Source organism: Ailuropoda melanoleuca, chromosome 8 (genome assembly GCF_002007445.2).
Source record: "Ailuropoda melanoleuca isolate Jingjing chromosome 8, ASM200744v2, whole genome shotgun sequence".
Classification (NCBI taxonomy): domain Eukaryota; kingdom Metazoa; phylum Chordata; class Mammalia; order Carnivora; family Ursidae; genus Ailuropoda; species Ailuropoda melanoleuca.
Window position 1 is genome coordinate 96,125,399 of NC_048225.1, and position 20,604 is coordinate 96,146,002.

At 50.3% G+C, this 20,604-nt stretch overlaps 1 protein-coding gene across 1 annotated transcript in view; it reads left to right on the forward strand.

Moving 5' to 3' along the window:
• PLXNA2 (plexin A2) overlaps positions 1-20,604 on the forward strand; it is a 223,695-nt gene that overhangs the window by 163,367 nt on the left and 39,724 nt on the right. The window contains exons 10-12 of the mRNA XM_011233642.3: positions 5,399-5,599; positions 7,395-7,491; positions 11,353-11,543. Of these exons, the coding sequence (XP_011231944.2) occupies positions 5,399-5,599; positions 7,395-7,491; positions 11,353-11,543 (489 nt within the window). The remainder of the gene's footprint in view (positions 1-5,398; positions 5,600-7,394; positions 7,492-11,352; positions 11,544-20,604) is intronic.

Sequence of the window (20,604 nt, forward strand, 5' to 3'; positions counted from 1 at the left end):
GACTGGAAATCCCTTAGGTGCCTCTTTGGGGGTCCTAGAATATCTCTTTTATACTTCCAGTAAGGGCTTCTAACTTTGAATCAAAATTGTATGTCTACTTCCTCGAAACAATATATAACCGATTAGCTCTGTTGATGTATAGGGAACGTTAATGTATCACACATTTGTAATCCCCTCACCTATGACAGGAGTTCTCGAAGCATGTATGTCAGGGTAGGGGGACCAGCAACATGAGCATGGGTACTTGTTAGAAATTCAGTTCTCAGAGTACCTGGGTGGCTCAGTCGGTTATGCATCTGCCTTCAGCTCAGGTCATGATCTCAGGGTCCTGGGATCGAGCCCCACATTGGGCTCCCTGCTCAGCAGGAGTCTGCTTCTCCCTCTCCCTCTGCTTCTGTGATGTTTCTCTCTCTCTCTCAAATAAATAAAATAAAATCTTTTAAAAAATTCCAAATTCTTGAGCCCCATCCCAAATGAGTCTAAAGATTGAGAGTCACGGACATGTGGCATCTCAATTGATTCTCAAAACAGACCTGCAGTTTCACATAATTCATATTTGACACATGTAGTAACCAATATGCTAAAAATTTAGGTTTTTTGCCCAAGGCTACAGAGAACTCAGGCATCCAAAAAAGCTGAGTACAGTATGCTTTCTGCAGAAAATCAGAGCCAGTTAGCTTGCTTGTCTCCATGGCCACAGCCACACTTGTCGGCCAGATCCCAATTTGGCTTTATGCTCTTTGGTTGTGAGGGTTCAGGGTGTGCAGGGACTGGTACAAATCCATCTCCCCAGATGGGGAGGCTGCCCATGGAAGCTGGGTTAGTAGTCCCACTTGCAGATACACGGCCAGCCAGCACATGAGGTAAACCTGCCTACCTATTTCCGGAGGTCTGATGGACCAAGTCCATTCTTAGGCTTGACAAGAAAGTACCTAATTCAAAACAAAAATATTGGTAGTGAACATTTATCGAGTGCTTATTATATATGGAACATTTTATATATATATGTAAAATCTCATTTAGTCTACTCTATGAAATGGATTCTATTACAGATGAGTAAACGGGGGTTTAAGTAAGTTAAGTAATTTTCCTAAGATCTTCACATACACGCAGAACGCGTGACTCAGAGTAAATGTCCCCAGGCTGACTGTCAGTGAGCCGACATCCTCTGATCCTGCCTTTCCACACACACACGTGCACATACAAGAAATACGCAGTGATATTCATGTTGTTAATGCAGTTTATTGCCATTTACAATATCCTTTCGTAGGCCTCCTTTAACCCATCTAGGGCTTTCAGATATTTCTGGCCCCATTTTATAAATGAGGAAACTGAATTTCAACTGAACCGTCTCTTGAGCTCTTTTAAGGTTCTGAGCCAAACCTTTCCACTGCACAGAGCACAGCCGATCTCTGATGGGGCCCCCCAAATCTCTGCCTCCCTGGGCCGTATCAAGCTGTGACATGGTGTTAGCAAGCAGGCGTGTGCAGGAGTATGTATGGCTTTCAGCTCTAAAAGCTCATCTCCCTCCATGGCTAAACCAGGCCTAGTGAGATGTAGATACATAAATATCTTCTTTACGCCCCGTCCCAGGGGAAAGATAGAACCAAATCAATCCGATTAGCTTCCCAGGATACTGGCTGCTTTCTCTCTTTGAAGTCCAGTGGGTGAAGATAATGCCATTTCCACATGGGAGAAGTCGCTTCCCAGGGCCGAAGGGTCCCCCTTGCTGAGAAGCACAGCTCTACAGGCTGGGAGATGCGGCTGCGAGCCTCGAGGCGCTCCCACACCAGGGTCCTGCCCGCCCAGGAGCCATGACTCCTCCTCCCCAGCCTACCCCCGCCCCGGGATAGTCCCAAATAGGACATCTGTTCATCTTGACAGAAACTCAGATTGCTGCCAAGGAGGTGATCCTGCTGCCAGTTGGCCTAGAGACAGAGGAGTAAGATGACCTAACGACAGTGGAGACCAGCAGCAGTGATGGGCATTTTAACACTAATAACCGTGTTAACATTCCGCAGGAAAAGCATACCGTGATTATTTGCGCTCTTTTTCTTAGGACAGCAAGTGTGTGTGTGTGTGTGTGCGCGCGCGCGTGCTCACAGAAACAATTGGGTTGCAAGTGGCCTCATTGTATCTGATAAAACCCAATGCCTTCCTCAAGGCCCTGAGGCATTGAAGTTCCCACAATTTGGCGGTTTTCTGGGCTGCTGGCTTTCCTGCACCTGCCCTCAGCCTTCACTATGCCTTTGCTACCCAGGACTCGCTGCTTCCTCGTTAACGTAATCACCGGAGCTACTCACAACCCAAGGGTTCTGTATCTTCCCCTCTTTCCGGAGAAGAAGGCAGTGTACCTGCCCCCCAACCCCTTCTTTCCTTTACCCTAGAGAATAAAAGAGAGAATCCTACTCTGTGTGGCCTGAAATAGCAAAAAACCAAACCAAACCAAAAAAAACCCCCCCAAAAAACAAAAGCAAGCAAGCAAAAGATAAGACATCTGTTGCTACTGAGGCAATCTTAAAGCCTGTTTAGACATTTGGGAAGCCCCTAATCGTTGTCTTTAAATGTAGTCCCAGAAGGTCTGAAATAGCAGACCACGGGACTCTTTTCTAAGATTTTAGAATCCCTTAAGAAAAGAAAAGGAAAAACCAAAACTCCTAAGGAGCACTCATAAACTGTCTTCTTATGATTCTCCAACCTCCAGGTTGGCCCAGACTTAACCCAGACAGAAAGATGAGGGTGTGCATATGTGTGTGTGTGTGTGTGTGTGTGTATTATATGTAAATATATATGTAATACAATAAACATCTATATAAATAGTCATGTTACATATATGTAAATTTGTCGAGGTTAAGAGGATTCTACAATCTTGTTTACTAACGCAGGACATCATACTTCCAGAAACACATCTTTAAGACTGTGCTGCTAAAATTTGAATTTGTTCTCTGAGCTCATTAGAGATGAAAAACAACTAGTCATCACTTACAATGTAGCAACTAGTTCTGTGTCTGAAAATTTATTCTCTCTGTCTCAGACACACACACACACACACACACATACACACACACACACACCCTTATTATACCTCAGCCTTATTTCTAGTCTAAATTAAAATTTTAATTTATGAGACCCGACGGGGATTTTTTAGCCACCGACAGGAAATAGTATCTCCTTTTCCTGGGGATGCCTGGGTTTCCCTAAAGTGGTGTTCATTTTTTTCTTGGCTATAAATATATGAAAGACTCTGTCTAGCATGCCCTCAGGGCATGAAAGGAAAAGTGCTATAAAGAGCACATTTATGAGTTGGCAGCTTGAGTGACTGGCTTCTAAACAGGGGACTCATCTGCTCTGGGGTTGCCTTATGATCCTGTCTCTTGTAGGGACCTTGTCTGCTAGATGTCCTCACATGCAGTTAGCCTACAGGTGACAGAGGGCACCAGTGACCCCAGAAGTTCATCCAGGTCCTGCTTAGTTAGCTTTGTGGAAAATTTTGCCAGGGTTTCTTACATTCTTAGGATTCCATACTAGATTTGGACAGGGCCACTTAGGAATCATGTGAGTCCAGAAACAGTGACCATTCCCAGCCCCAGCTTTGGAAATCAGACTGCTTCTTAGGTCTCTTGGTGTCCAGAAAGCAGGGCTCTACCCTCATCTCTGAAGAATGTAGGAAGCCGGAGGTGGAAAGAAAGTTTGCGATCTTTTCATCTGTCGTTTCCTTTTCTCATTTTCTTTTTACCTTCCCACGAGCAATGACCAAGTGTCCGCTACGTGCCAGGAGCTGGGATACAGACCAGGGATACTGAGGTGAATGAGATCCTCCAGGCCCACGCACCAATGAGGACAATGAGTCAACAAGAAATCTCAATTCCGACAGCTAAATACAATCATGGGAGGATATCTGTAACCCCTCTTGAAGGCCAAGGCAGGGAAAGGGTCAGGGACAGCTTTCCAGAAAAGGAGCTGCAGAGCTGAATTTGAACCCTAATTACAAGCCATTCAGCTACAGAGGGGCTGAAGCAGGGGCCAGGAGGTCGAAGGGGGGCAGGAGGTGGCAGTGAGCATTTCTGGTAGAGAGAAAAGCATCTTCAAGGGACCAGAGGCCCATGAGTTGGGGACACAGCCCCTCAGACCTCACCAGAAGTCCCGGATGGCTGGAGCTGGAGTCACGAGAGCCCCCAGGTAATAAGGAGGCAGAGGCCAGGTAGTGAGGGCTTGTACCTGAGGCCCGGAGGAGAGAAGCGACTGCCTCAGCACCCTCTGAGGTCCCCTAGGTCTCCTCCCATTTCTGTAACTGAGGCTGTTCATTGCTCAGCACTGCCTGGGTCCTGAAAGGCTTCCTACCAGGGAGCGCCTTTAGCACTGGGATGGGGACACTCTTCCTTGTTCAAGACTATTCCCACCTTGCAGGAAGTTCAGCAGCTCTGGCCCCAGGGCACTAAACGCCAGTAGCACGCCTCAGCAGGATAGCGACATCAAGCCCCACATGTGCCCAAATGCTCCCTCTGAGAACCACTGCAGAGGGGAAGGGGATGGGGAGCCAGGTGCCTCCCTCAAGAATGTCCCTCGTTGGTCCCTGGAGTCAGAAAATGATCGCATGTGGAGGTGGCTGGCCCTTACCCTCCTCACTGCCAGAGGCTGCTGGGCTCTGTCCTCCCCACAAGGGAGAGAGTGGTCAGGGGATCGGAGCTGTGGGAACGTGGCAACGTGACCTTCGGGAGAGAAGCAACATCTAGGAATAGAACTCAGAAAAATCAATCTGGCTCCCTCATCTCCTTGGGCTCTCCTGGTCCTTCCCACAGCCCCTCCCCACCAAGACTTTCTTGTTTTGGTTTTGTTTTCCGAAGCAACATGGCATTCACGCAGGGCCTGGTAATGAAATGAGATAAAAAGCCAGAGCAAGTGTTTAGAGCGTTGCCGGGAGGGCTGATCCCCCTCCTGGAAAGACCGACTCAGCCGGAGCAGGAAGCTGAAGCTGTCGATAACGGAATGCCTCCGGCTGGACCGTGCAAGGGGGACAGGAGCTGGGGAGGGGGTGCAGCTGAGAGACGGGCGTTCCAGGTTGGGGACAGGGACACACAGGGGCCTCTTTTATCCTGTGTGGCAGGAGATAAAATCCGCAGCCTGCCACGCGGGTGCTTGGAAATTAATTCTGAAACTGTAACATGCACACCAGATCCGGGACAATATGCGGGCTGGGGATGACAATATCAAAGCCCTGGGAACTAAGAGATAGGCTTCATTCGCCCTGCTGACTCCCCCATGCCCCTTATACGAGATGTCTCCTTCTCATGGGCAGCCCACTGGGGTACAAGAGGGTCTGGCTGGGCACCTGGGTCCTGCCCCCTGCCCCATTCGAGGTGAGTCAGGACAGATGGCATCTCTCTGCTTGCTCCCCCAGGACTGTCCCCAGCTGGTGCCCACAGAGGAAATCCTGATACCAGTCGGAGAGGTAAAGCCCATCACTCTGAAGGCTCGGAACCTGCCCCAGCCTCAGTCGGGCCAGCGAGGCTATGAGTGTGTCCTCAACATCCAGGGGGCGGTCCACCGCGTGCCCGCCCTGCGCTTCAACAGCTCCAGCGTCCAGTGCCAGAACAGTTCGGTAAGCAGGCTCACACCTGCCCTGCCCGCAGCCGGGTTCTCTCTCACACCTGTGCCGAGGCCCGAGCCTGAGCTGCCCCAGTTCCCAGAACCTTCCAGGTGCACAGGCTGTCCCCACATCCCTGGGAACAGAGGAGGGTGCATGCACCCAGCACCCATCAACCAGAGCAGAGCAGGTTCGTGGTGACAGAGGGGCCAAAGGTCGTGAGGACCCTCCAGCAGCAGTTGAGAGCTTTGTGCTCTTTCTGAGTTTAAAGAGACCTCTTGGCCTCCAGTGACAATTGCAGCCAAAGCCTGTGGACTCCACCACAAACCCCCATCGCCATTTAGGCATCAACCAGAGAAAAGCGGGCCAGGAGCTCAGCAGAAGTAGAATGGAGTGAGGGGACGTAGGAGGGGAGAAGGAGGGAGCACTGAATTTCGAGAGCGGCAAGGGTTAAAGCAGTCCTGTGCGCCAGACAGAAAGCACGAGGTGTTTAATTATAATACCAGCCCAGAGAAGATCTTTTTTATCTGCCGACTCCTGTCTCTGACTATGGGGGGTCAGCTGGAGATGGGGTGAGATGTGACAAAGGTGTTGAGGGAAGCTAATTCGCCTGGGAGAGATAAAGAGAATCTGGGCTTCTTATCAGGGGGCTGTCAGATTCCCAGGTCACAGGCGCTTGATAGAATTTGTAAATCAGTGGAAGGCCGCCAAGCATAAGCGAAGGTGGGATGAGAAAGAAATGCAAAAGGACAAAGGGAGGAAGTGGGCCGGAAGGGCTGGGGGCAGGAGGGCGGACAGTAACATGGCCTGCCCTGAGAGCTCAGTGGCCAGGGCTGGCCAGGTCTCTCAGGAGGGGATTCCCAGAGGCCTTCTTCGCCGAGGGGCAGGCGCTGGGCCACCAGAGGGCCTCTTTCTGAAGTGTGTGCAGGGCTTGCGGGTCCTCTGGGGGACCAGCATGGGAGAGAGAGTGGACTCCTGGCCACAGCTTGAGGCCTTTCATGGTCGGCCTGGTCAGATCTGTGACCAGAGGCCCTGAGCTCTTTCCCTAATGGACTGTTGGCCAAAGTAAAGCTCACGCGCGTAGCTGGAGGAGCCTGGAGCGCCCAGCCCACCAGCCAGCCGCTGCAGCCCTGTTTGTTGTGCATATGCTCTGCTCAGGGCTCTGGGGGGGTCACACAGCAGGACCTGCACTTGCTAGAGAGACTGGACCTGTACGGGAAAAGATGCAGAGTTGCTCTCAGGAAGTGAGAGACAGAAACTGGCAATGCTCAGGGCCAGAGAGCTTGGGGGAGGGCCGGCAGGGATGTCAGAGGGGACGCCCCGGGGACCCCGGGGAAGGTGAGTCTGAGCTGGACTGGAAGAACGCAGGCAGGTTGGAGGGTGAAGGCTGTAAGGAGAGAGAGGTCCTCTTAGGAGATGTGAGCTGAACGGAGGCAGAGAGGGGCTCGGGCAGATGTGTCTGGAGACAGGTGGATTCAGAGCTTTCCGTAGGAGGGCAGTGGCAGAGAAGGTTGGAGAAATGGGTTTAGATTTGGATTACAGGAGGCATTGAGCACCACACTAAGGGGTTTGGGTGGGATCCCCTTGGCATTAGTGACTGGGAGTCAGGGGGAGGGCGCCAGAGACCTTAACTCGAGCAGCGAATGGGGTTCTCCTGATTCTCCCTCTGCTCCTTTCTCAGCCCAGAGGGAGCCAGAGACCCTGGTTTCTTTCCTGCTGTAGTCCTGGCCTCCCGAGATGCCAGCAGCATCCCTGACCCCCTGTGATAGGGAGCCTCACGAGCCTGTGCCCTCTGCCCCTCTCCCCTCAGTACCAGTACGACGGGATGGACATCAGCAACCTGGCCGTGGACTTCGCTGTGGTGTGGAATGGGAATTTCATCATCGACAACCCGCAGGACCTGAAAGGTGAGCAGGACTTCCGGGTAGAGTTTTGATCTCTCCGTGACCCCGGGAAAGACTGGGGTGGAGGGATCAGAGCCGGCCAGCCACTGTGCTGTGAATAATACACTCCCTCCGTCAGCGGAACTCTTCAGAGGATCCTAGAGCAACATTCGGAGCCATCAAAGGAGTCCTGTCGGGAACCCTGTTTTATTACAACCAGAGCATCCGCCAGGCGGCTGCCAGCTCGTCACATTTTTCTTTAGCTCCCCGAGACTTTGAAGTGTCTGAAGAACCTGTCCTAGGAAGGCAGCAGCAGGAATGTCCTGCCGGTTTCCGGGGACGTAGACATTCTGTTTCCAATTAGGGTCCGACTCCCCTGTCCTTGGTCCGGCCGCCGCACAAAGAAGGTTTGTGAGGTTGTGCCCCTGGCCCTAGGGACGAGTGGGAGGACGCAGGCCCAAGGCTGTTGCAGCGAAGCTCAGCCGGGAGCTGGGCTGACCCCAGAGGGACACTCCTTCTTCACTGTCCTCCAAACTCACGTGCAGCTCCTCCCACATGGCAGGTAGGCGTTACCCTCGGAGCGGCAAATATCAACGTGCCACGCTGCTCTCGGAGTGACATTCCCATCTCCCATGTGATGGGCTCTCCCTGCGGGCAGGCGGCCACTCAGTGATTTTCTGAGATTATTTTCTTTAATCCGCGTAACAACCCTGAGAGGTATGTACGAGTAGTATTCTCATTTTATGGATAAGGAGATCGGGACCCAAAGAGGTTAAGGAACGGACCAAGAGTGCTTGCTTCAGCCCCCCATATACTGAAATCGGAACCGTGCACAGGTTAGCATTGGCCCTGGCACAGGGTGACTTGCAAATTCACCAGGCGCTCTCGCCTGTTAAGACAAATATGTGGAATCTTTAAAAAAAAAAAAAAAAGTCAAACCCCTACAGAGACCAGAAAAGTGGTTGCTGGGGGTCGGATGGGAAATAAAGAGGTTGTTTAAAAGGTGCAAACTTTCAGCTGTGAGATGGATGAGGTCTGAGGATCTAGTGTAAACCACGGTGTCTGTAGTTGATGGCACTGCATTGTATTCTTGCAATCTGCTGAGAGAGTACAACCTAAATATCTGTTTCTCATCACTATATATATATATAGTATATTGTATATATATATAGTATATATATAAGTTAATTGGCTAGATGGGAAGAACCCTAGCAGGATATATATGTGTATCCAGTCATCACAGTACATACTTTAAATACCTTACAATGTCTTTTTGTCAATTACAACTCACTAAAGCTGAAAAAAGAAAGGAAAAAAAACCAAAACCAGGCTGAATCAGAAAGTGAGAGCCAGGATCTGAACCAAGGATGTCCTATCTCAGAGCTCCCGTGCTGGACCACAGCACTGTCCCCCCAGCAGCTGGGGCCGCTGGGGGACGTCAAGCCTTCCTCCCTGCAGACGCCTCTCCTCACACCATGAGCCACATCTCACTACTCCAAGTAGCTAGGGCTGTCCCAGCTTCTCCCTCACCCTGAGAGTCGCCCAGGGGCGCAGAGAGGGGACCAGAGGCCCCCACCGAAACGCTGGCATGGGCATCGATGCCTCTTAGGCTGGGAGAAAGAAACTGAATCAGGGAGATTTCTGTTCTCTTTCTCATCATACCCAGTCCAGATTTCCTCACTGCTGAGAGACAGACATTCTCCCCGCTGAGGATCTGGGCTTGGTTCCCAGAGGTGGCCTTTGCACCTGGAGCTTAGAGAACGGCCACATCCAGGTGGTCACATCAGAACCTCCCTGGTGGCACTCGACATCTAGGAGCACTTGGGCAGCACCATCTCTGTGGTCGTCCCTCCGAGAGCCCAGGTGTTTCTGGAGGCTGAGCACCGTGTTGGGTGGAGACCGCCACGGTGTTTATGGACTTGGGTTCTAGAATCCAAGGAACCAGGGTTCAAATCCTGGCGTTTTCACTTATAGACGGGGGAACTCAGACTGCTTACTGCCCCTGCCTTCACCCCAGTTTCCTTGCCTGTGAAATGTGGGCAGGGACGCTCTCCTCTTGGAGTGAGCATGAAGACCAAATGAGGTATCAGATGTGCGGTATCTGTGCGTGTTAATAAATGCTCACTGCGTGATTGTTCGTCTAAACATTCCCATTTCCTGCCCTCTACTGCAAGAAGCGCTGGACATGAGGATGTGCAAATGTAGTCCCTGCAGCTGGGACTGAGGGACACTTGTCAGAGCAGAGGAACGGGAAGAGGACCTATGGAGGAATAAAAAAAATGCCCCTCCCCTGGGCCTGTCCTGATTTCCAGCACAGGAACTTGTGCCCTCCTCCCCCCAGTCCCTAAAGCGTATGTCTGCTTGACCAGAGAAGTTGGAAATGACTGTCTGAGTATTCTGCTTCTGGAGAATTCTACTCAGGATCCTGAATTCAAAACATCAGTAGGCGACAGCAAAGCCCCAGGCTCCCAAAACACAGCTCTGCAGACTGGCCTGCCTGGGGATTCTAAGTCAGTAAGAGGCAAAAGCAAAGGCCAAGCATCTGCAGACTCTGAAAGTGACCTGTTAAGTGGCCAGGTTGTCCTCTGTGGGAATGTCACCCCCTCACTCCGGGGGCCGTGAACAGGACTGTGTCGACTCTCTCCTTCTCAGTTCTGCCCTCACTTTGCCAGTCTCCTGGCCTTTCTTGAAGCCAAGCTGACCTCTCTCCCAGATCACCCCATTCCCAGTGTACGGGCGGGATGCCTCTCTCTTCTCAAGGTCTATGGTCTAGTAGCACAGAGAGCTAGAATTTCACCATCCTAGCTTGGGGCATGAACCTTAGTAAGCTTCAAAAGTCATTATATATTGAGGTGCCTGGGTGGCTCAGTCAGTTAAGCGTCTGACTTTAGCTCAGGTCCTGGTCATGATCTTGGGGTCCTGGGATCGAGCCCGCTCAGTGGGGAGTCTGCTTGTCTCTCTCCCTCAGCCCGTTCCTGCTCTTGTGCTCTCTCTCTCTCTCAAATAAATAAAAATCTTAAAAAAAAAAAAAAGAGTCATTATATACCTCTTTGAGCTTCATTTTTACCTGAAATGAGGAAGTCAGTCCTTACCTGTTGTGATAAGGGCCACATGTGGGAAAGAGTGCAGAAGAATGTCATGTGACCTCAAAAAAAAAGAGAATAAGCCTGTGTGGCCCATCAGGTATGTTACAGGCACTGTGCTGACCACTTAAGACACAGCACCTCATTCAAACCTCCCAAAAAACAATGATCATCCCCATGTCATAGATTTAGTAAACAAGGTTCAGGGAGGTGACATCCTGTCACATCGCTAGGGAGTAGGGAGGCCACTATCAAAGCCCGGATAACGATTCAGTCTAGAGCCAGAACTCTTTTTTTTTTTTTTAATGTTTTTTTATTACATTATGTTAGTCACCATACGGTACATCCCTGGTTTCTGATGCAAGGTTCGATGATTCATTAGTTGCGTATAACACCCAGTGCACCATGCAATACGTGCCCTCTTTACCCCATCGCCTGTCTATCCCAATCCCCCACCCCATCCCCCTCTGAAGCCCTCAGTTTGTTTCTCATAGTCCATAGTCTCCCAGGCTTCACTCCCCCTTCTGATTACCCCCCTTTCTTTATCCCTTTCTTCCCCTACCGATCATCCTAGTTCTTATGTTCCATAGATGAGAGAAGTCATTAGAGCCAGAACTCTTAAATAACATTCTCTGTAAGAACTTTCAGCAACAAAGAGGCTCCATTTAGTATTTGTACCCCATCAGTTACTCCCGCAAGGATGATGGCGATCATTGGCATTAACGGCCATGCCTCCGAGAAGAGGCGCAGTCTTGTGGAGCGCTCGCCAATCCATTCTCTGTGTCACCCCCTCTCTTTGCAGTCCATCTCTACAAGTGTGCGGCCCAGCGGGAGAGCTGCGGCCTCTGCCTGAAGGCCGACCGGAAGTTCGAGTGCGGCTGGTGCAGCGGCGAGCGCAGGTGCACCCTCCAGCCGCACTGTCCCAGCCCCTCCAGCCCCTGGCTTGACTGGTCCAGCCACAACGTTAAGTGCTCCAACCCCCAAATCACCGAGGTGAGTCCCACAAGTCCCCTGAACAGGGTGGGGTGGCCAGAAGCCGGCCGGAGTGGGTGGGCAGTGGGAGAGGAGTTCACATGGAAGGATTTTAAGTGTAGTGGACGTTGAATGTGGGGTGTGGGAAGCCTCTCTTGGGCACTTCGATGGCCCGCGTCCGGGTGTAATTGACAAGCGCATGGATGTGTGTCTTCAGGCCAGGGCGTGAATGCGCGTGCACGTCGGTATGGGCGCGTGCACACAAGGGAGGCCGAGCCAGCCCAGCCTCCCTGCCAGGCCAGCAGAGCCAGGTGGGGACGGGAAATTGGCTGCGTGGTGGGTAAACATTTCAGAGAGCAGGTTTAGCTTTTCTCAGCAGAAATGTGATTTCAGGAACCGCAATTAGCTCCGAGTTGCAAAGTTGAACATGGAAGAAGAAAGTAAAGGCAGGCACTACATTGGCCACCGTGCCATTTCCCAGAATTTACTCTCTGTCCCAATTTGTTTGTGCATTTTAATGGAAAGAAATAGGTAATTAATTATCCTGGGGGAAAAAAATGATGTTTCCTGAATAGCAAATTGCAAAGGCAGATGAATAGATGATGTGAATGAAAAAGCAGCTGCTCGGGTTTTGAATGGCCTGGGAGAGGAACAGTTGTATTTAACTTTGGTTGCATTATGTGTTCATCACTCTTCGCGGCTCCCTATTCACCGACTGTCACTCGTGCTTTGAAACTAATTGCACGTTCCTTATGGTGACTGGGAATAAAGGCACGGGCAGGTAGCACTGTGGTCTGCTCATTTAAGAAAGCAGTGAGGAGCTGCTCCTTTTCTACCTCTTTCCTGAGTGGATGCACTGCCCCTCTTTCCCGCTCATTTTCCTCGCTAGCCAAAGAAAGCACCTTTGGCTCTCACCTATGTCACAGAGAATTGAGAAGCTTCTGGAGCATCCTGTGATCCTTTGGAAGCTTCAGGTCCGTAGAAAGAAAGCCCTCAAGATCAAATGAGTGTTGTCAACCTACAGATGGGTTATTTGAAAGGGAGCTGATGTTTATTTAGTGTCCTTGGCACCGTCTCGTTTCGTCCCATGACCACCAGGGGAGGTAAATATTCTCACCTCCATTTTACAGATGAAGAAAATGAGGCTCGGGGGAGTGGCATGGTCGCCCCAGTTCACACAGCGGATAAGGGGCAGAGCTGGTATTGAAGCTCAGATTTATTGAATTCTAGAACTATTTATAAAGTCTCTTATTGCTCAAGTAACGTAGCACAGGAAGCAGTGCTCCCCTTCCTTGATATCTAACCTTTGTAGCTTGGGTAGACTCGAAGATGCCATCCATCCACATGGCAGGGCTTCCCCAGGAAAGCACAGTCCAGTGGGAGAGTGTCTCCTGCCATCTAGGTTCTCATTCATCCTGGTGGGAAGGGGCTGTGAGCGTGCAGACGCTGCCCCTCAAGGACCAGATTTCGTCCATTTCATTTTACTCTGGGACGCGGGCTGTGATAGTGCCATCCCGTGTGTTTATCTCGCCGCGAGAGTGCTCGCAGCGACTGTTGGTAGGGCCCCAGCCTCTGTCCTCACACAGCCAGCTCCCTGAGCTGCTCAGGCCTCCATGCCTTCTCCCTGATTCCAGTGGTTTCCAGCAACCGCTGGCCGGAGAACCTGCCCTGCCCTGCAAATCTTGCATCTGTACTTGTTGGTCTCTATGTCTCTGTGCCTGAGATACAGGGGAGCTTAAATCAGGCAGGGACCCACTTCCGCCGGCACCTCACCCCTCCACCCACCCTGGCTGCTGCCTCAGCCCCGTCTACTCCCCGACTGGCAGGGGCACTTTCCCAGCCCTAAGGCAGGCATCTCCCTGGGAAGTCTCTGCCTCGGTGTCGCCCCTGCTCACTGACCGGGGACTGACGGGCTGCTCCATTCACAGAGGACACCCAAGCGACATGATGCTAATTAACCCCCTGAGGTAATTAGGCTGTGATTGATTTTCCCAGTGAACACAGCAGCAGGAGTCGGAGGCCCCAAGCAGTGGGGTATCCTGTTGGCGTTTTTCAAGTAGAGGCTGTGGAGAAATGAAAGCTCATCTCTGGGGAGGAGAGACAAATCCATGCTGTGTCTCAAGCCATGCAGGGGGACATCATTCGGGACAAGACATGCAAGAGGGAGGATCCAGGCCTGGAATATTTTATCCACTAAGATCAGGAATAGTTCCTTTCCTTTTGTGTCTCCTACCCTCAACCTCCCTTCCTTCCCCTGTAAAAGTCATCTTCCATTTTTTTTAACTTTTCATTTTTGAAATAATTTTAGACTTATAAAAAGGTACAAAAATAGTACAAAGAACTTTCATATACCCTTCACCCAGATTCTCCAAAATTAACATCTTACATAACCACAGTACAATTATCGAAATCAGGAAATTAACATTTATACAATAATGCCATGTAATATACATGGCTGATTCACATTGTGCCAATTATCCCACTTATTGTCCCCCTTTTCCTGACCCCAGATCCCATCCTGGGTCACGTGTGGTGTTCCATTATCATGCTTCTTTCGTGCTCTGGTCCTCAGTCTTTCTTTGTCTTTCATGACCTTGATACTGTTGAAGAGTATAGGACAATCATTTTGTACAATATCCCTCAATTTGAAGATGGCTAATGTCTCCTTATGATTTAAGTTAGATTATATATTCATGGCAAGGAGTACTAAGAAAAATGTGGACTACCTGTCAAAAGGGCACAGGAGCCAACTTGATTTGGCCCCAGTAGCCAAATCTGGGACAATCTGAGCAAGAAAATAAATGATATTAATTAACTATAAGGAATAGAATAAAATAAGAATCTATGCCTCTTCTTGATACAAATAAACAAATAATTCATGGGGGAGGGAGGAAGCTTTTCTACTAGAATTCTAACTCAAAAATGTAAAAGGACCTAGGGAATAGAAAATCACCATTTGGCAAAATTCACAGTAATAATTATTTCAGGAGGAATGGCCAATGAATACTAAAATTAGTAAATGAAAGTATGGTGAAAAATAGGATATTTACATAGTCTCAAGCCATCTCCCCACAAGTATGTATTAATCTCAACAAGAAAAATAGAAACTTTACAGAGAAGAAACCTGGTAGACACTGCTTTTACCAAGCTATCGAAGTTAGTATCACCAGTAATGGGAAGAATCGACCTCAAGTGCATCTCTGGCATTTGTTACCAAAAATGGATCATTTGTTAAAAGTAACTTTTAAGAAGAATCAGCTCGTTTTCTTTACCTTGGCTTTCTTGGCTAATTCCTTGACATGGGCATAGATCTTTTTCTTAATAATCAGAATTCTATGGGATCCATCCCTTTGTATACATACCTCCCCCTTGTCTCTGGCCCTTGCCTTCACAATGTGTACCCACTCCATGCAAACTCATCTGTAAGAGCCATTTACTGTGAAGATCCTTCTTCAGAGGTGAAAGGGGAAGGATTCTATGATGGCAAGTGGTGGCTGCTGGAGGCAGCAGAATTTCCATTGCTGGAAACCAATGGGGGCCGGAATGGGCACTGCCCTACCCAGGGCCGGGGAGATCAATGCGCTGACCTCCAATGAGTTCTGCTTTAGGAAAAGGAGTGGGCTGGAGCTTAGTTGAATGAACAGCTGTGTTCATCCTTAACCCCTTCTCACCCAACGGTCTCCATGGCAACTTAGCCCATCCCTAAGGACCCACCTCTTGTGGCAGCTTCATGGAGGACAAATCTTACAGACGATGTAAGAATTTCTCAGTCTGCATAAACTTCAGGTTAGCGCCTCCCTCAGCACCCAGCGTCTGCTTCTTCTCAGCCAGCCTGTGGTATGATCATGATACTGCCCCCCAGGGGAGGCATCCCAGACTGCTCCCATTCGAGCTGTTATCCCAGTGTCTGTGTGCGTGTCACCTGTTCAACCCCAGGGATGGGAGACGTGCAGAGCTTTGGAAAGGCCGTGAGCTGCCTGGCCCACCACGTTGCTCTGCTTCCAGCACTGCTAGGACCTCAAAGAGGAGGATGTTACAAGCCATCCTCTAGGAAGGAAGGCCCAGAAGCAACATTTTCTAACGAGCTGGGAAGGGGCGGCATCGGCAGAAAGGGAAAAGCGACAGAATATGTAATCGGGGAGAGAAATATAGGAAGGGTCGAGGGGCTCTAGAGCTCACGTGACAGAGGTCTCCACTCAAAGTGAATATGTTGGTCAGCTAGGGCTGCAGTGACAAAGCGTGACCAACGGGGTGGCTTACACAACAGAACTGTACCGTCTCGCAGTGCTGGCGGCTGGACGTCCCGGATCCAGGCATCGGCAGGTTGGGTTCCTGACGGCTGTGAGGAGAATCTGTTCCATGGCTCTCCCCTTGCTTTCAGTGCTTTGGAAAGGCAATAGTCTTGGCATTCCTTGGCTTGTAGACGCATTGCCTTCATCTCTGCATGGCGATCCCTCTTACGTCTGTCTTTGATTGTTTTGTTTGTTTGTTTAAATAAGGATCCCGGTCATATTGAATAAGCGCCCACACTAATGACCTCGTTTTAACTTGATGATCTCCAGAAAGGTACCTGTCTCCAAATAGGTCACATCCTGACGTAATGGGAATTAGGGCTTTCACATATGAATTTGAGGAGGATAAAATTCAACCCATAACAGAGGGTTGCAAGAAATAAATATTCATTTAATGAGTGACTACTGCGTGCCGTGCACCGTCACGTGGATAAGTTAGTTCTGGGAGGGGAGGCCCAGGGTTCAGTCCCTCACTGCAGAGCCCCAGCCTATCCCTGAACGTGGGCCACCTGGAGGAGGCAGGCCACTCTGCTTCCTCCAAAGGACCTAGGACAGAAACTTCTCCTCTGCACCCTTTGTTATTGTCTCCTGCTGAGAAGGAGGACTGCGGCTGGGGTCCAGGTCCTGATGCCTCACAAGGACACTTACCTCAGGCCAGAGACATGAACAGACATGATCCACATCCTAGTTCTAGGAGTATTAATAATAATAGCCAGACTGTGCACCAGGACCTTTGCATACCTACTCACCCTAACCATCCTGCAAGATGCCTACAATTATCTTCATTTAAGAGTTGAGGAAACAGTGCTGAGGGAAGTAAATAATTTGCCCAAAGTTACCCATTTGGTTAGTGGCAGAACAAATTCAAAACCAGGGCCTTCTGACTCCAGAATGCAGGCTCTCCCCCACCGTACCATGCCAGCCGTCTAGGTCAGAGGAATGGAGGGGTTTTCCCTGCCTATACACTTTTCCACCTCACTCCACCACAGGTGTACCAAAAACATCTGTGCCCAGGATCAGAATTCTTTTGGAAGGTCCCAGGGGAGGCCAGAAAAACTGGGAGCATTGGCCACCCTTTGTATTGAGCCTTAAGGTCACCTTCATCATCTTCCTGGACATAAGTAGGTCTACGCTTATTCCTAAGAGTGGAGGCGGGGCAGGAGGGGCATTTCGGGTATGTTTAAACTTTGGGTGACCCCCTTCTTGCCCGTTCAGGATAGACGTTACTTTAATTATGTATGTTTATTAGAGTTACCAGACTTGATGTGGTTCGTTTCTGATTGTGTCTATCAGTGGGGTGATGGGGTTGAGGTGAAAGTTGGAATTTACTGAGGCTGGTGGTTCGTTCTTTTCAAGCATCTGAGCTTAATGGGAACCCAGAGGATGGGGCCTATGCAGCTCACACCTGCAGGTGATAATAGAGATTGGGGGGAAGAATAAGGAGAGCAGTTTGAAATGCAAGGGGCTGATCTCCAGTGCAAGGTTCTCATTGGCCAGGAACTTATCACCATTTGGGTACCAAAGAATATTCCTGTGTGTTTCTGAACTCACCTGCCACATTGCCCAATAAGGTCACACTGATGCCAGGCCATAGGGGTGCTGGTTTTACAGTCATCTCTCCACTGACCACGTTGCAGATTTTACTTTGTGAAGTTTTCAATGTCACTAACTTGCCCAACGCCTCACTAGTTTATGCTCAGGGAACATAAATTCTCTTTAATACTATCTTAGGTACGTGTAACTGGGAAAGAAAAGCAAATGCAGAAAGCCATACGCATTGCTCTCTAAAACCAAGCACAAATAATAGTTGATACAATGTGTGTTGGAGATGAACCATTGTTCTTGAATTCCTTCTGCTCTCCATTTGCCCAAATAATTGAAAGTAGATTTTTTTCTTTCCTGGATTCTCTCAGTTGTGAACACATTCGTGAAAGTGTTTGGGGACTTGAACATTTACAAGTATGTTCTGTAAGCCTGTACCAAATCTCTGCAGGAAAGGCCAAAAGCCACCCGCCCAGGGCCAGAAAGACTCGCTGCAAAGTTCCCAACAAATAAATAAATATGTCAGCCAGCTTGCCTGAGAAACAAGTCAGCACTCTGATCTCCCGTTCATTTATTTGCAGGCCTCATTAATATAACATCACTGCAACAAACAGCTAACGGGGGATGGTGTCAGGATGAATAATGGAGTTACTCTGCTGAGATAACAATTATGTTTTGAATGTACTATCAGCTAAGACAGAGCCAGCAAGGATTCACGCCGGGCAGGAGAGCTGGGGCCACCGAGGCCAGAGATCCCCGCAGAGCGCGTCAGCTGAGCTCTAGCCCCCCTGAAGGGTGTGCACACTCACATGCACACACGTCCTCACACACGTACGCACCCAAGTTGGAAAAGAATGTGACCATTTGCCATCTTGAATCCAGCGTGCAGGTGTCCCCAGCCGAGCACCAGGATGGCGTCAGAATGTGCGGGCAGAGAGCCGGCCCCACTGCCCCCGGAAGTCAGGAGAACTCTAAGCAAGAGGAGAGGAGTAAGTGGATTAGTCAGGAGAATATTAGCTGTCTCTATACTGGCAACTTGTCCTCACTGGCTTGTCCCAATTTGGGGGCCACTTGGGGCTGAACCCTCTTGATCCCAATCTCAGACACAAGAGCTTTTTCGACAAAGCCTGTCTGTCCATCAGCTGGGGGGTGCTGTCCTGGAGCACCTTCTCTGGGACCCCCTCCCTTGGCTGCTCTGGGAGGCTCTCGTGTCAGTCTCTCCCATGTCCTCATAAGAACCCAGTCTAGGGTGCTGACAGGCTGCTGGAGCCATGGAAAGAGCTGGACAGGCCCATCAGAGAGGCAGTCATACTGGGCCATCTCCACACCCACCACTTGTCCTCTGGAATTCAGCTAGCCTGGCTTCTGCCCAGCCTTCTTCATCATAAACTCGTAATAAGAAAAATAATAGCTACCTTTCACTGCATGCTCCCCTGGCACCCAGAATTGCACTCGGCTCCCTATACGTCATCTCACGTAGACCTTATAACAACCTGGATGAGGTCGACGCTACTAAGATCATTAGCCCCATTTAACAGATGAGGAAACCAAGGTGCTATGAGGAGTGACAATGTTATCAAAGGCACCCTGCTAGTAAGTTTTAGAACCAGGAGTTAACCTACAGCTACTTGACTCTACAGCCCCCATTTGTGACCGAACACCATCCTTCATCTCTTTCCTGGGCTCACGTAGGAAACCAGAATTCTCCATCCACAGGGCTGAGGGAAGGAAAGGTGCTGGAACAGAGGGCTCATCCAGCCTGCTGCCGAGAAGGAAGGAAAGCCAGTCGTCCACACTCCCAGCATCACACTGGACGAGCACAGGCAGAGATGACAAGGAGGCGAGGCCAAGAGGGTCATGCGCACAGTGGCAGGGGGAATGGGGACAGAGAGGGAGGAGGAAAAGTTGACCAGTTCAGAGACATGGCGGTGACCAGCAAAGCCAACTGTAGGGCTTCTTGGAAAGTGGCAGGTTCTGGCCTTAGCTGGGGAGAGGGGCTGGAGGGCCTGAGCAGAGGGGAACCCATGAGTAGGATAGGGCATGAGTTCTCCCGGCTGATGACTGAGGGGTCTTTCCGGGGCAAGAAGACGGTCAACTCGGGCAGTGTCTATGGAGGCTGGAAGCATGGGTTAGCTGGATGTGGTGGGCTCTGCCACTCACTATGGAAACTTGAGCAAATCACTTAACCTGTCTGGGTGCTATTCCCCATCTGTAAAAACGAAATTATAATAGGACCTCCCTCATAGCTTGTTTTGAGCCCTAAGTGGGATAAAATATGTAAAGCCCTTGGCACAGTTCCTGGTTCATGATAAGTACTTAATAAATGAAACGATATCAGAATATGCGATTATAAAGGAAATGAAATAAATGATGGTAGGCAGCATTATCAGAACCTTCACTAACCAGGAGCCACTGTTCAGCTCCCGTCTTCACTCCCACCATGGCTATCAAGCAGGACGTGCAACCCGAGGGAGCCAGGGCTGAGAAGCGGTTTTCCTCTGACCCCTTGAACCTCTACCCTGAGGGTGCCCCCCCGCCACCCTCCAGGCTCTGCACAAGGCCCGGGAGGGGTCCTGGGCGACACTCCCCAGGCTGTGGAGCCCCTGGGCGTGGGGCGCCTCGCGCTCCTCCCCTGGTGCAGCCCTTCGGAGCCCCCCAGCTGTGATGAGTCGGCTGCATCTGCTCCAGCCCTAGGGCGGCTTTGTGGCACAGTTCCCTCTGAACTGTTCGATTAGTGGCTGCAAGAATCAGGGCGAGCGTCGCATCATGGCGGCTGCTTTCCAGGTCACGGCACCCACGGTGGAAAACAAACATGACACAGTCTGGCAGGAACGCAAATTTGGCTGGGATGCTCGGGGCTCGGCGGGACTCAGTGGGGCTGTGCGGCTGGCAGGTGGGGTCTGTAGTACGTGGAGAAGTGGCTTCCCACAAGAGGCTCTGGGAGGCTTTGAGAGGGCCCAGCAGGAGACGAGTTAGTCCCCTACCATCAGCACATGCCATCCTCATCCCACATCCTCCTGCCTACTCATCCGGGCATAGGATGAGCTGATAGAAAGTACTTGGCTGGGCGTGGATTAGCCGTCCACATACCTGGGCACGATCAGTGACTGCTTCTGGGGAGGGCGTCGGGCTTCTGGACTGAGGCCTCTGCCCCAACACATTTCCTACATTTTCCTTCTGAATGCTGCATACAGACATTTTATTCTGCATTTAGCTAAAAAGCCAGTACTCTTCAGGCAAGGTCATAA